Source organism: Orcinus orca, chromosome 4 (genome assembly GCF_937001465.1).
Source record: "Orcinus orca chromosome 4, mOrcOrc1.1, whole genome shotgun sequence".
NCBI classification, from domain to species: domain Eukaryota; kingdom Metazoa; phylum Chordata; class Mammalia; order Artiodactyla; family Delphinidae; genus Orcinus; species Orcinus orca.
In genome coordinates, this window is record NC_064562.1 from 86,040,380 (window position 1) to 86,056,882 (window position 16,503).

Sequence of the window (16,503 nt, forward strand, 5' to 3'; positions counted from 1 at the left end):
ATGTCTCTATGTCACATTTTAGTAATTCTCACAGTATTTCAAACTTTTCATAGTATTATATTTGTTGATCTTTGATGTTACTATTGTAATTGTTTTGGGGTACCACAAACTGCACCCATATAAAACAGGGAACTTAGTAAATGTGTGACTGCTTCACCAGCTGGCCAGTGTCCTGTCTTTCTCCTTTTCCTAAGGCCTCTGTATTCCCTAAAATACAACAATATTGACTTAGGCTAATTAATAACCCTACAAAGGCCTCTAAGTGTTCAAGTGAAAGAGTCACATGTCTCTCACTTTAAATCAAAAGCTAAAAATGATTAAACTTAGTGAGGAAGGTATGTCTAAAGCCAAGAGAGGCTGAAAGTGAGGCCTCTTGTGCCAAAAAGTCGAGTTGTGAATGCAAAGGAAAAGTTCTTAAAGGAAATTTAGTGATACGCCAATGGACGTACAGATAAGAAAGGGAAACAGCTCTGTTGCTGATATGGAGAAAGTTTAGTGGTCTGGATAGAAGATCAAACAAAGTACAATATTCCCTTAAGTCAAAGCCTAATCCAGAGTAAGGCCCTAACTCTCTTCAATTCTGTGAAGGCTGAGAGAGGTCAGGAAGCTGCAGAAGGGAACTTTGAAGCTAGCAGAGGCTGGTTCATGAGGTTTAAGGAAAGAGATCATATCCATAACATAAAAGTGCAAGGTGAAACAGCAAGTGCTGATGTAGAAGCTGCAGCAAGTTATCCAGAAGATCTAGCTGAGATAACTAATGGAGATGGCCCCACTAAACAGTAGATTTTCAACGTAGGCAAAACAGCCTTATATTAAAAGAAGGTGCCATCTAGGACTTTCATAGAGAGGAGAAGTCAATGCTTGGCTTCAGAGCTTCAAAGGACAGGCTGAATCTCTTGTTAGGGGCTAAGGCAACTGATGACTTTAAGTTGAATCCAGTGTTCATTTACCATTTGGAAAATCCTCAGGGCCTTAAGAATTATGCTCAATCTACTCTGCCTGTGCACTGTAAATGGAAGAGCAAAGCCCTAGATGACAGCATATCTGCTTACAACATGGCTTGTTGAATACTTTAAGCCTACTGTTGAGATCTACTTCTCAGGAAAAGATTTCTTTCAAAATATTACTGCTCATTAACAATGCACCTGATCACTCAAGAGCTCTGATGGAGATGTACAGTGAGATTAATGTTGTTTTCATGCCTGCTAACACAACATTTATTCTGCAGCCCATGGATCAAGGAGTCAAGTTTTATTACTTAAGAGACACATTTTTTAAAGCTGTAGCTTCCATAGATAGTGATCCATCTGATGGATCTGGGCAAAGTCAATTCAAAACCTTCTGTAAAGGATTTACCCGTTTAGATGCCATTAAAAATATTCACAGTTCATGGGAAGTGGTCAAAATGTCAACATTAACAGGGGTTTGGAAGAGGTTTATTCTTACCCTCATGGGTGACTTTGAAGGGTTTAAGACTTTAGCAGAGGAAGTATCTGGTGGGAATATCAGGAGAACTAGAATTAGAAGTGGAGCCTGAAGATGTGACTGAATTGTTGCAGCCTCATGAGAAAACTTTAATAGATGAGGAGGTGAATTTCTTCTTCTGGATGAGCAAAGAAAGTGATTTCTTGAGATGGAATCTGCTCCTGGTGAAGTTGCTGTGAAGATTGGTGAAATGATAACAGAGTGTTCAGAATATTACATAAAAATAGTTGATAAAGCAGCATGGTTTGAGAGGATTGACTGATTTTGAAAGAAGTCCAGTGAGTAAGATGCTCTCAAACAGCATTGCATGCCACAGGGAAATTGTACGTGAAAGGGAGTAAACTGATGTGGCAGACTTCATTGTTGTCTTATTTTAAGACACTGCCACAGCCTCCCCAGGCTTCAGCAACTTCCACCCTGACCAGTCAGCAGCCATCAACACTGACGCAGTATCCTCCACCAGCAAAAAGATTATGACCTACTGAAGGCTCACAGGATGGTTAGCATTTATTAGCCTAAAGTATTTTTTAAAGGTTTGTACATTGTTTTTTAGACATAATGCTATTTATTACACACTTAACAGACTATAGTATAGTATATACATTCATTTGCACTGGGAAACCAAAAAATTCATTTGACCTGCTTTATTGCAATATTCGCTTCATTGTGGTGTTTTAGAACCGAATACACAATATCTCCAAGTGATGCCCATAGTCTTAAATATTTTATAAATGAACAGAATTTCATAACAAAGCTGTTGGAACACATACACATCCCAGTGTAAACATAGAGAACAAACAAGAAAGGTGGGATACCTACAAACGAAAGTAGAAATTAACTAAAAGAGAAAAGTAGTAGAACTATTGAATAAATCAAAAATTAGTTCTTTGACAAAATAAACAAATCAAACATTGACAATTAAGAAGAGATAGAAAATACAAATATACAAAATAAGAGGGAAATGAGAGGGAGATATAAATGAGAAAATGAGAGATAAGGAAAATTTTGAAAAACTGATAAATTTGCATAAACGTTTATAAATACTATGTAAACTTATAATAAATATTTTCTAAGTAATATAATTAGTATGTATTAAGTGGACACTAGTAGAGATACAGAGATAATAAAAAATTTCCACAGGAGAATTATAGAAAGTTATCACAAAGAAACACATTAAAAAGCACTAGGCTAGATGTTTTTCAGGGGAATTTATTAAACCTCAAAGAATAGATGATTCCCGGTTACCTGACTTCTTTCTATAGCCTAGAAGACTAGAATCATCCAGATTCTATTTCTTAAACAGGTATATTTGATGCCTAATCCTAATAAAGATTGCACAAGACAGAAAAATACACATTAATTCCATTTGTGAATATCAATGCAAAGTCCCTTAATAGGAACAAAGCAAGCAGACTTTACATTTAAAAAATCAATGGAACAATATAGAAAGCCCAGAGATAAACCCACGCACATATGGTCACCTTATCTTTGATAAAGGAGGCAAGAATATACAATGGAGAAGAGACAGCCTCTTCAATAAGTGGTGCTGGGAAGACTGGACAGCTACACGTAAAAGAATAAAATTAGAACACTTCTTAGCACCATACACAAAAATATACTCAAAATGGATTAAAGACCTAAATGTAAGGCCAGAAACTATCAAACTCAGAGGAAAACATAGGCAGAACACTCCATGACATAAATCACAGCAAGATCCTTTGTGACCCACCTTCTAGAGAAATGGAAATAAAACCAAAACTAAACAAATGGGACCTAATGAAACTTAAAAGCTTTTGCACAGCAAAGGAAACATAAACAAGATGAAAAGACAACCCTCAGCTTAGGAGAAAATATTTGCAAATGAAGCAACTGACAAAGGATTAATCTCCAAAATTTATAAGCAGCTCAATATCAAAAAAAACAAAAAACCCAGTGCAAAAATGGGCAGAAGACCTAAACAGACATTTCTCCAAAGAAGATATTCAGATTGCCAACAAACACATGAAAGGATGCTCAACATCACTAATCATTAGAGAAATGCAAATCAAAACTAACTACCATACAACCCAGCAATCCCACTACTGGGCAACATACCCTGAGAAAACCATAATTCAAAAAGAGTCATGTACCACAATGACCAGGACAGTGGCGGACGTGGGGAGACCAGCATGGAGGCTGTGATTCAGGAGTCCCAGGATGGGGCTGGACCAGGAGGCAGAGGTGTTGGGGGCGGAGAAAGGGCTGGAGTCTGGTCGTAGCCAAAGGAAGAAATAACAGGATGGCCGGGGGGAGAAAGCTGAGGCCTGAGAGGTGGTGGCCCTGCCTCTTCCTGCCCATCACGCGCTCCTGTGGTCCCCACCTGCTCAGCACCAGGATCGGCCAGGTGAGCGGCGGCCCCAGGCTCAGGTGTCTGGATGGCTGGTCAGAACCAGGGCCTGTACAGAGGGATACGGACCGTTGAGGCCAAGTCCCGGGCATCCGCCCTCCACTGGATAGGCGGGAGACCTGTGTCCAGGTTGGGGAGAGCATGGCCTTGGCCCGTGCCCTGGCTTTCCATGGGGGCTGTGGGTGGGCAGGAGGGCCGTCTCCTTCAAGGCACTTTCCTCTGTCCCTGAGGGCCACGGTCTCCCAGGCAGGAGACAATAGAGCTGGAATTCGAACCCAGCACCTCCTCCAAACTCCAGACATCCACGCCCACGCCCTCTTGTCCCTAGACGGCTGAGATGTGGGACGCAGGCCAGCCCTGCTTTGCTGAACAGGAGGACCAGGGACCAGAGCTGCAAGCCGGGGGTCCCGCCTTTACAGCCAGTCCTGCAGACCCCTCAGAGGGGCTCAGAGCAAGGGCTCCCCACCCAGGGGACCCAGGAGCCCCATCTCACCCACTCCTTGAAAGCCTAGTTTTCCCTATCTGTCAAATGGGAATCAGAAGAACAAGTATGCTGGTATCTTACTGAGAATTGTCTAGATCTGTGGCTTTCAAGCCTTTTTGAGTATGATCTATAGTGAGAAATACATCTTATATCCTGCCCACCCCCAAAAAAGCTGTTCATTGCAGCTCCATTTACAACAGCCAAGACATGGAAGCAACCTAAGCGTCCATCATCGGATGAATGGATAAAGAAGATGTGGCACATATATACAATGGAATATTACTCAGCCATAAAAAGAAACGAAATTGAGTTATTTGTAGTGAGGTGGGTGGACCTAGAGTCTGTCATACAGAGTGAAGTCAGAAAGAGAAAAACAAACACCGTATGCTGACACATGTATGTGGAATCTAAAGAAAAAAAAAATGGTTCTGAAGAACCTAGGGGCAGGACAGGAATAAAGATGCAGGTGTAGAGAAAGACTTGAGGAAAAGGGGACAAAGTCCCAGGAAAGCTGGGACAAAGTAAGAGAGTGGCATGGACATGTATACACTACCAAATGTAAAACAGATAGCTAGTGGGAAGCGGCCGCATAGCACAGGGAGATCAGCTGGGTGCTTTGTGACCACCTAGAGGGGTGGGATGGGGAGGGTGGGAGGGAGACGCAAGAGGGAGGAGATATGGGGATATGTGTATATGTATAGCTGATTCACTTTGTTATACAGCAGAAACTAACACACCATTGTAAAGCAATTATACTTCAATAAATATGTTAAAAAAAGAGAAAAAAACACTACATTAAAAAATACAATGCAACCATAGCAACTAGTCCGTGTTTGTTATAGTTCGGTTTTCTGGTCATGGAATATCTGTTTTAACTTCCCTCCCACACCACCTTCTCAAGTGATGCAACCCTAGCATACATTATCCAAATGGAAGTTCAGGATTTCTGGGTGATTTACAGTCATTTTCTTTACAACTGAAGGTTGTGCTTTATGACGGAATAATATATGCATGATAAAGAGAACTTATCTGCACCCACCCTCCTCAACACACACCCAAAATACAATGGTGTAGTGAAAACAGGATAATTGCAGTGAAAACTTCCACTACAAAAAAAAAAAAAAAAAAAAAAGGAAATATTTAGAAATACACAGCAGTCTGGATCATAGAAATAATAAATTACTGCTGGGCCCAATGTGGAAAATCTGTCAACCCTGGCATAACAGGATCTTAATTCTGTTTTGTGAGTAACTCACCAGTACACTATTCTCCAAGGCTTTCTAATGCCACCCTGTGGGACTGTTCCTGTTCCTTTTCCATTATTACCCATAGACATGTATGAAGTGGCTGCTAGGGTGTATCCTTCTTTGGGGGCTTCCCAGTTTTTAGAGTCCATTTCTTACTGGTTCAAGTTTAGAGGTGGAGGGTTGATTTAAGATTAAAATAAGCAATGCATTTTAAAAATTGGCATTGATCTAATGACAAGAGAATTCCTCAAAGACATTGAGCTTCAGATCTATCTGCTTCCTATCCATTTATGTACCAGCAACTACCTAACCACATCCAAAATAATTTCCTAATTCTAATCGTAAATTCTTTCCTCTCTCTCTCTTAAATGCTGAACACCTTTGAACACCTCGAGGTTATCTGAAATAATAGGCTTATCTATTTAGAAAAACTGTTAATCTAAGCTTTGCACAAGGCTGTGTGATTTTGTTTTCCTGATAATCTGTTGCTCAAATCTGACTGTTATAAGTCCAGAAGCAGCCAGAATTTTCCTAACTTTTGAGAGTCTCCAAATGTTAGGACCCTTTGTTTGCTTTCATTTCATTTTGTAAACCATATAATTATTTCTTGAACTTATCTCTTTCATAAAATATATTCCGGAAGCATAAAATAAAAACCAGTGCATACTATCATTTTAATTTTCACATTTCCTAGAACTACAACTTAGTAGACGTGTGGTCAGTCTACTATATCAAGGGCAACAGCCTTAAATGATGTACTGCCACTGTCCAAGGAGTTGACATGTTTCTGAGCTCTGGTATCAATTTCTCAGATACTGTATCTGATTGCTAGACCAATGCCATATAGTTTATGTTTATACTGTGAAATTGTTTTACTTCAAAGTACCATTTTTATAATTAAGAAAGCACTGTTGCTAGATAACAGACAAAAATGTGTAGTGGCACAATCATAACAGGATTTTATTTTAAGCTCATATAAAGTTCATTTGGTGTCCCCAATCTGTTAGTTCTTCTCTTCCGAGACATGACAAAACACCAAGCTGCTTCTGTCGTGAGGGAAGATGCCTATGCTATCTTTACCATGTGTCTTTCAGAGTCACTGTACATATTAATCTCAAGACAGTACAAGGAGAAGGAGAATGGAAAACTATTCAGGGTCATTTTTTATCACCCAAGGTTAGAAGTGGCCCCATCCCTTCTGTTCACATTCTGTTTGTTCAGATTCTTCCAGCAACACGTTATTGTTACCTTGTGCTTAGCATTAGCCCTGAGGTGGCTGGAAGGCTTCTCTGTGTTCCTTTTCCACTTTCTGCTTTCAGTTGCCTCTGCACAGCTGTACACAGAGGTAGTTTCTCTTTCCATGCTCTGTCCTGCAGCAGCACACTGCATTTCTCCTGGTGCAACCTCAGTCTTAGTAAGGGTTTATGTGTCTAGGCTGTGGGAAGCCTAGCACCTTCTCAGGGTTTCTGGCAGCACTCTCTATGACTAGAAATTGATTTCTATCTGTGATAGGTTTTAGAAAGAAGAGAAGGAGAAAAAGAGAATTCCCTGTTCCTCCCTAAATAGTAGCAAACTTCTGTTTATATCAGTGCTGGGTCCAGGGGTTTTTCATGGACCTTTCCTAGGCACAAAGGACTTTTATCCTTCCTCTAGAAGTTGTATATATTTGCTTGCTTTATGGCATCAGTGAAGAGAATTTCCTATCCTTAGACAGATTTCGCTTCTACCACTCCCCAAAAGACCATAGGGTTGAGAGGGTGTTTTTCGCTGTCACCTCGCCTTCAGTAGCTAAAGACTTGCTTCCTATGGGAAGAAGTTCCAGGGCAGGCATTGTGGCTGAAAATCATCTCATGCATGCCTGTGCCACTGAGGGAATTCACTCTTGTCTTCAGCCCTGCCTAATCTAAGTATCTGGAGGAAGCCTGGGGGAAGAGCTCTCCACATGTCTGTGGCTCCCAGTTATGCTTAACTGATAGGATAGCCCAGCTCAGTCACAGTGATTCATCATTTCAGCCAATGTCTCATCCTTCTATTGAAGCACCTATATCTTCTCTGCTTTGAGAAAAATGAAACAGTTCATTTGTCCCTTTTCTCCTGGGAGAGGTTTGTCACTTGAAATTAAGTCCCTTGGTGGTCTACAGACAAGTATTCTGTACTTTCCAGGAAAGTTACGCTTTTGTAAATGGTATGCCTTTTTTGGTTGTTAGGATAGAAGTCACATTCCCTTGCTTTCCACATCTTAAGTGGAAGCAAAACTCTGTTGATTATTTGCTATGTCTTTTTAACTACACTGTAAGCACCATAAAGGTTTTATTTATTACTGTAAATTGAAGTATGTAACACTTCAGATATAACAAGAATTAGACTCAAAATTTTAATGAATGAATAAATAGTACATTAATGAGAATATATAATGTTCTAAAAGGAAAATAAATAATATTTGTTTATACACACACATATCCTCTCTTCCCCCCAAAGCTACATACTTCTTTTTTACTCTCATATCTCTGAATTTTATGCCTCCATGGCACTTGTTACAATTATATCATATGTGTTTGTGTGGAGATGTAGGTATAAATATTGGATTAATGTTTTTTTCTCTCACCAGACTACAGAGTTCACAAGGATATATTTTTGTTTACTATTGTTTTCCTAACACTTAGAACACTATCAAAAGCAGACCCTCAAATACTTGTTGAATGGATCAATAAATGCCAATGACTCAAAATAGGCAACATCAGGGAGATAGCAGAAAAATCATAAAATAACAGAGTATTTTCATTTCAAACGTGACAAGAAAAGTTTAGGCAACTGTATTTGAAAGAGGTATTTAAAAAATTCAGTTCAGACTCTTCGTTGTATACAGGAAGAAATTAAGGGCAGGAGAAATTAAATAACTCAAAGTCATCAATTTCATTAGTGGCTGAGTCTGGAATAGAAACTAGGTCTCCTGACTCTAAATGCATTGCTCTCTTGACTAGTTGCTCTGAGCAAAACACTTTAAGTCATTGGTTTATGGATATAAATTGCCCATGTTGAGAAATAGGGAAAAAGGAAGATAGGCTTCTAAAATATGTCTCAGCCATGATACCCAATCAGATGGCTATGTTGCAGCAGCTGTCTCAGGGAAATTATATTCAGAAAAAGCAACACATCACCAGGTCTCTTAATCCCATTGGGCAGTAAATGATTTCACAGTGTATCGGGCAGCACAGCAACTGGCATTTCAATATTTCCTCCTGAAGGGAAGATGAATGCAAAATAGCTCTAGCTTCATGCTCTAGCTGGTGATTTCCCTGCTGTGCCCTTTATGACATAGGTAGGGAAAAAAAAAAAAAGGAAGGGCATGAATAGAGTCTGCCAGCTATTCCAGGTATTCATAAGCTCAGAAAAAACTAAAGTTTCTACTAATAACAATAATAGTAATAATATCTAATAATAATTCTTAACATGAACTGAATGTAATACAAATTGATTATTACTTAAATTCTTAAAACCTTCAACCAGCAATCATAAAAGACCAAAAGTCTTTTTTTTTTGTGATTAACTGATAAATACATAGGCTTAGAGAGTTTAAAGGTCTCAGCTGGAAAGTGGTATCTAACTGATTCAGTTCAAAGTTACTATAATATACATAAACAATACAGGCATAGACTGTAAAAATGTAATTAATGTAAGGATCTCTAAAGTATCATCTGGATGCCTTTGTTAGTTTCTTGATTGTCATGGTCAAGGCCTGAATTCCGTGTCATGAAAAGAAATCAACTTTTAATTCTTTTTAAGAGTACGTGAAATCATCTCCCGAGAAACTGTATGATGGTTTTCAAACTACCATCTCTATCAGCTCTGACCAATTAAAAGATAATTAGACCTAGCTCTTTAATTTCACATTTTTTTTTGTTAACCACACAAAAATAAAAAGGAACAGGTAATATTAAATTTTGTAATATATTTTATTTAACCCAATATGTTAAAGATGTTTTTCAATTCAACTTGTAATCAACAAAATACCACAGGGACTTTCCTGGTGGTCCAGTGGTAAAGAATCAGCCTTCCAATGCAGGGGATGCAGGTTTGATCCCTGGTCGGGGAACTAAGATCCCACCTGCCATGGAGCAACTAAGCCCACATGCCACAACTACTGGGCCCACGTGTCTCAACTAGAGAGCCTGCATGCCACAACTACAGAGCCCACGCACTCTGGAGCCCATGTGCCACAACTAGAGAGAGAAAAACCCACATGCCACAACTAGAGAAGCCCACATGCCACAACTAGAGAGAAGCCTTGTGCTGCAAGGAAGAGCCCACGTGCTGAAACGAAAGATCCCGTATGCAACAGTGAAGATCCCGCGTGCCACAACTAAGGCCCAATGCAGCCAAAAATAAATAAATAATAAAAATTAAAACAAACAAAAGCCCCCAAACAAAGCTTGGCTCATTAAAAAAAGAAAAGTACTACAAATAAGATGTTTTACATTTTCCATACTAAGTCTTTGAAATACACTGTATTATTTTACAGTTATCATATTTTAGTTACTTTCCAAGTAAGTTTTTTCTAATATATAATGTCCACTAATGTATGTTGCATTTATATTAAAAACATCATCACAGTAACTGGTGTCTTTAAAATGCAGACATTTGAAAGAAAATGTCAAACATATATAGTTGTTTATAGGTTTGCCAGTAAACCATGCTTGAATTGTCTTTTGATCTGAATATTAGATTTTTTACGACAGCGTTTCTAGAATAAATTGCGTCTTCTCTTTTTTCTCGTATGTTTTACAATTAAGAAAAATAATTTTGAATAATGCATCTCTTCTCTGTTCAAGTAGCAGCTAACACCTACACTGCTGTCTGCTATTAAGTATAATTGTTATTTCCATTACCTGGTGTCCGAGTCATTTTCTGTGTCTGTGAATACTGTCTTCATTACCATCTTTGACTTATTTAACATTGCTTCTCAACCTAATTTTTAGACTGTATATCACATTTGTTTCCATACTGTGAAAAATTTTCTGTAGTACTGTTTACTCTAATAATGATTTTTCCAAAGGTGATAATTCTTCCATGAAGCCCATTGTTAATTATCTCCTGAGATCTACTTTTCAGTTGTTCCTAATATGTTTTGCCTTCAAATGAATCAATACTTTCAGTTAATCACATGTTATTATGTCATAATATTGCTTGAATATATTTTTGTCACATCCCCTTACTGGTACTGATTTTCACTAGAAAAAATAGTTGAACTTCTATAATCAGAGTAGGACCATATCTTTCAACATTCTGGAATGCAGTTTTTGCAAAATAATAGAAAATCAATTAAGAAGAAACAATAAATAAGTACCTCCCATAATACAGTTTTACTTATGCGAAACAAGAATCATTTTTATAGCAAATGGTATTTTATGAAGGTCAAATTTATTTCATAGCAATGAACTAAACAAGTGAGGTAGGAACTGTAATGTTGCTTGGTACTGACTATGTTAGGATGCTGAAACTGACAATTCAAGTATCACTCATAAGCAAGTGAAAATCAGTTCAATATATTTTAAAAAAATCTTTCATTACCGTTTTATGAATCCTACAAGTAGCCCATCTTGTACAGTAGATGTTGTATATTTCAGAACTAGGAATTCTGAACCTGTAAGGCTGTAACTCCATGAAATTATTCATTCAAATCCATGTCTTTCTTTTTTCGTCTGAGCATTCATGTGTACTTTTCTTTCTTCTCATTCTTTGTTTTCTTCTTCCCTCAATCTCTGATTCTAATATCACATGTCCTAAACTTATCTTTGTCCACACACTGCTTCTCACGATAGACAAGGTGAAAGAAAGGAATAGGAAAAAAGAATATATTGTGGAAAATATATTAAAAAAAGGAGGTGAATAAAGATCCAGGTTGCAAAGGAAGCCCTCCCATTTTCTAGATGTTTTCCCTGCTTGCTAGTGAGTGATAACTCCAGCAGCTAACATGCATTGTGTGATAGCTCTGTGCCAGGCACTATTCAAAGTCTTTTATAAATATTAGCTGATTTAATTCTGAAAAGTCTATGAGGTATATCAAATTATTATTTCTATCTAATAGATACTAAAGCCTAGAAGGACTAAGAAATTTTTCTAGAGTCACATGACTAGTGAGTGCCAGGGCCAGGATTTGATCCCAAAGTTTGGTCCCAGAGCCTGAGCATGGTTAATAACTCACGATCTTCTGCTTCTTAACTGCTCTGGAGTTGGGAAATTGTTTATATAACAAAGTATTTAGTGACAAAGTTTTACAAAAAATTTCTTTTCATTAGCTAAGTGATTGAGAGCTAACTGTAGATATGTAATATTATTTTGCAACAACCAAATATTTCCTTTACTGCACTGATGTATATTGTGAATCTCCAGGAATGCTATATAAAACATTTCATTTTACAAATACATTTGACCTCAGATCTCTTTTATTGAAGAAATATTATTCTATTGTGGCAAGCAAATACACAAAAATTGAAAGAATACCGAATTTATAGATAACACATCTTGATTTTGGACTTATAACACATTATTACAGTGGCCTTTGATTATCACTTAATTTTCTTAGTGAAATTCCTTCACCAAGCTCTGTAGGGTGAATTTGCTTATTTAGCATACATTTATAATACACAACTAATTTTCTATCAAAAAAGCAGTCATTGCTGACATTGACACTTCTGAAATAAGACATTGACGTTTTATAGATGAAGACTGACATACAATAGCTATGTCACTTGCTATAAGTTACTTAACCTCTCTGAGCCTGTTTCCTTACTCCCACATTAAGAATGTTGCTCTAGATAACTTATAAGGGACTTCATAGCAGAGAATTGAACAAGTTGGTTTGGAGCCCTTACTAGCTCTCATCCCACTTAAAGGCAAATCCTGGAGTATCCCAGAAAATGTCCCTGTAGCTACACAGACACCACAGAAAATCACCTATCCAAATTCACGTAATAGTTGTTTTTGTTTATTTTTTTTCAAATAGGCTTTTTAAAATCATCACTAGGTTCACAGCAAAATTAAGTGGAAGGTACTGTGATTTCCTGATATACCCCCTACCTCCATAAATGGATAGCCTCCCCCATTATCAATATCACCCACCAGAGTGGTATATGTTTCAATATATGGCCTTACATTGACACATCATTACCCTGCAAAGCTCATAGTTTACATTATGACTCACACTTGGTTTTGTGCATTCTATCGGTTTGGATAAATGTATAATGACATGTATCCAACATTATGGTACCATACAGAGTATTTTTACTGGTCTAAAAATGCTCTGTGCTCTGCTTATTTATCTTTCCCTCACCCCTAATTCCTGGCAACAACTGATCTTTTTACTGTCTCCAAGGTTTGTCTTTTCCAGAATGTCATAGAGTTGGAATCATAAAGTAGGTAACCTCTTCAGTTGATCTTTCATTTAGTAATATGCATTTAAGTTTCCTTCATGTATTTTAAGGGCTTGAGAGCGCATTTCTTTTTAGCCCTGAATAAGATTCCATTATCTGGATTCAAAACAATTTATCCATTCACCTACTGAAATACAACTTGATTGCTTTCAAGTTTTGGCAATTATGAATAAGACTGCTATAAACATCCGTATGCGGGTTTTTGTATAGATATAAGTTTTCATCTCTTCTGGGTAAATACCAAGGAGCATGATTACTGAATCAGAACATGTTTAATTTTGTAAGAAATCACCAAACTTTGAAAGTTTCTGTACCATTTTGCATTCCCATAAGCAAAGAGTGAGAGTTCCTGTTGTTCCACATCAGTGTCAGAATTTGTAATTGTCAGTGTTCTGTATTTTGGCCATTCCAGTAAGAGTGTAGTGGTAGCTCATAGTTGTTTACTTAAGTTTTGTGTCTGTTTCCATCCTAAAAGCTAGCATTTAGTTTCTGCCTTTAAATCCAGAGCATTTGGTTTGATGTTCTGGCTTTACTCTCTGCCTTTACTTTCTGTTTTGCCCTCCAATGTAGTCATTCCCATTTTCCTTGACTCTTCAAGGGGCTGTTTTAATATCATTTCTGAACCACTTTGACACCCAGCTCAGTTTACTATAACCCTTATCTTTTACCTCATATCCCAAGTCATACATACCTAGGAGGGTAAAATAAATAACCACTGCCTACCTGAAAATGATACAGCCAATAGAATATCAATTAGGTGCCCTGCCAGTTTTTGAGGAAAATAACTAGGCTCCACAACCAGGAATAAAGGGTTTTATTTATCGGTTGTTTGGTACACTGAACACAAAATACAGACAGATTTTGGCTTAACAGTAGTTTTCAACTGTGAAATTATTAACTGAAAAGAATAATGGCTTAGGGCTCAGAGTGACTGGTGTTGAATATAGAATTTACCACTTACTAGCTCTTTGGTCTTGGACAACTTAATTTGCTCCTCTCTACCTCAGTTACCTTTTCTATAAGTTTGCAGTACTAATTTTTTTAATTGAAGTATCACTGATATACAATGTGTTAATTTCTGCTGTACAGCAAAATGATTCAGTTATATATATTTATATATATATATATATATATGTCTTTTTTATATTCTTTTCCATTGTGGTTTATCACAGGAGATTAAATATAGTTTTCTGTGCTGTACAGTAGGACCTTGTTCATCCATTCAATATATAATAGTGTGCATCTGCTAAACCCAAACTCCCAATCCCTCCGTCCCCCACCTCCTTGCCCTTGGCAACCACATGTCTCTTCTTTATGTCTGTGGGTTTGTTTCTGTTTCATAGATAAGTTCATCTGTGTCATATTTTTGATTCCATGTATAAGTGATATCATATGGTATTTGTCTTTCATTTTCTGACTTACTTCACTTAGTATGATAATCTCTGACCATCCATGTTGCTGCAAATGGCATGATTTCATTCTTTTTTATGGCTGAGTAGTATTCCACTGTATACATGTACCACATCTCCTTTATCCATTCATCTGTTGATGGATATTTAGGTTATTTCCATGTCTTGGCTATTATAAATAGTGCTGCTATGAACATAGGGGTGGATGTATCCTTTTGAATTATAGTTCTGTCCAGATATATACCCAGGAAAGGGATTGGTGCATCAGATGGCAAGTCTATTCTTAGTTTTTGAGGAACCTCCATACTGTTTTCCATAGTGGCTGCACCAACTTACATTCCCACCAACAGCATAGGAGGGTTCCCTTTTCTCCACACCCTCTCCAGCATTTGTTGTTTGTAGACTTTTTAATGATGGCTATTCTGACCAGTGGGAGGTGGTATCTCATTGTAGTTTTCATTTGCATTTCTCTAATAATTAGAAATGTTGAGCATCTTTTCATCTGCCTGTTTGTCATCTGTATGTCTTCTTTGGAGAAATGTCTATTTAGGTCTTCTGTCCATTTTCCGATTGGGTTGTTTATTTTTTTGTTGTTGGTTGTATGAGCAGTTTGAGTATTTTGGAAATTAAGCCCTTATCAAGTCTCATCATTTGCAAATAAAATATCTCAGTCTGTAGGTTGACTTTTTTTTGGTTTGTGGTTTCCTTTGCTGTACAAAAGCTTGTAAGTTTGATTACATCCCATTTGTTTATTTTTGCTTTTATTTTTATTTTCTTGGGAGACTGACCTAAGAAAACATTGGTACAATTTATGTCAGAGAATGTTTTGCCTATGTTCTCTTCTGAGTTTTATGGTGTCATGTCTTATATTTAAGTCTTTAAGCCATTTTGAGTTTATTTTTGTGTATGGTGTGAGTATATGTTCTAACTTCATCAATTTACATGCAGCTGTCAAACTTTCCCAGTACTACTCCCTGAAAAGACTGTCTTTTCTCCATTGTGCATTCTTGCCTCCTTTGTCAAAGATTAACTGACCATAGGTGTGTGGCTTTATTTCCAGGCTCTCTATTCTGTTCCATTGATCCATTTGTCTATTTTTTGTGCCAATACCACACTGTTTTGATTACTGTAGCTTTGTAGTATTGTCTGAAGTCTGGAAGGGTTATGCCTCCTGCTTTGTTCTTTTTCCTCAGGATTGCTTTGGCAATTCTGGGTCTTTCATGGTTCCATATACATTTTTGGATTATTTTTTCTATTTCTGTGAAAAATGTCATAGGTAATTTGATAGGGATCACATTAAATCTGTAGATTGCTCTGGGTAGTATGGCCTTTTTAACAATATTAATTCTTCCAATCTGAGAGCATGGGATATCTTTCCATTTCTTTGAATCCTCTTTAATTTTCTTTATTGATATCTTATAGTTCTCATGTAAGTCTTTCACCTCCTTGGTTAGGTTTATTTCTAAGTATTTTATTTTTTGGGGTGCAATTTTAAAAGGGATTTTTTTTTTTTACATTCCCTTTTTTATATTTCATTGTTAGTGTAAAGAAATGCAACTGATTTCTGTATGTTAATCTTGTTTCCTGCTACCTTTCTGAGTTTGTCTGTTCTAGTAGTTTTTGTGTGGAATCTTAGGGTATTCTATATATAATACCGTGTCATCTGCATGTAATGAAAATTTTACCGCTTTCCATCCAATTTGGATACCTTTTATTTCTTTTTCTTGTCTGATTGCTGTGGTTAGGACTTCCAATACTGTGTTGAATAGAAGTGGTGAGAGTGGGCATCCTTGTCTTATTTCCAGATTTTAGCAGGAAGGCTTTCAGTATTGAGTATTATATTGACTTTGGGTTTGTCATAAGTAGCTTTCATTATGTTGAGATATGTTCCGTCTATACCCACTTTGGTAAGAGTTTTTATCATGAATGGATGTTGAATTTTATCAAATTTTTTTTTCTGGATCTATTGAGATGATCATGTGGTTTCTGACTCTTCTTTTGTTAATGTGGTTTATTACATTGATTGATTTGCATATGTTGAACCATCCTTGTTAACTTGGGA

The 16,503-nt window shown here is 37.2% G+C and overlaps 1 protein-coding gene across 1 annotated transcript in view; it reads left to right on the forward strand.

The window, feature by feature from the left end:
• Positions 1 to 4,208: 4,208 nt before the first annotated feature.
• The window catches only part of LOC101269215 (mitotic spindle assembly checkpoint protein MAD2A-like), a 34,531-nt gene continuing 22,236 nt past the window's right edge, over positions 4,209 to 16,503 (forward strand). Inside the window, exon 1 of the mRNA XM_033425306.2 lies at positions 4,209 to 4,427. Within this exon, the coding sequence (XP_033281197.1) occupies positions 4,209 to 4,427 (219 nt within the window). The remainder of the gene's footprint in view (positions 4,428 to 16,503) is intronic.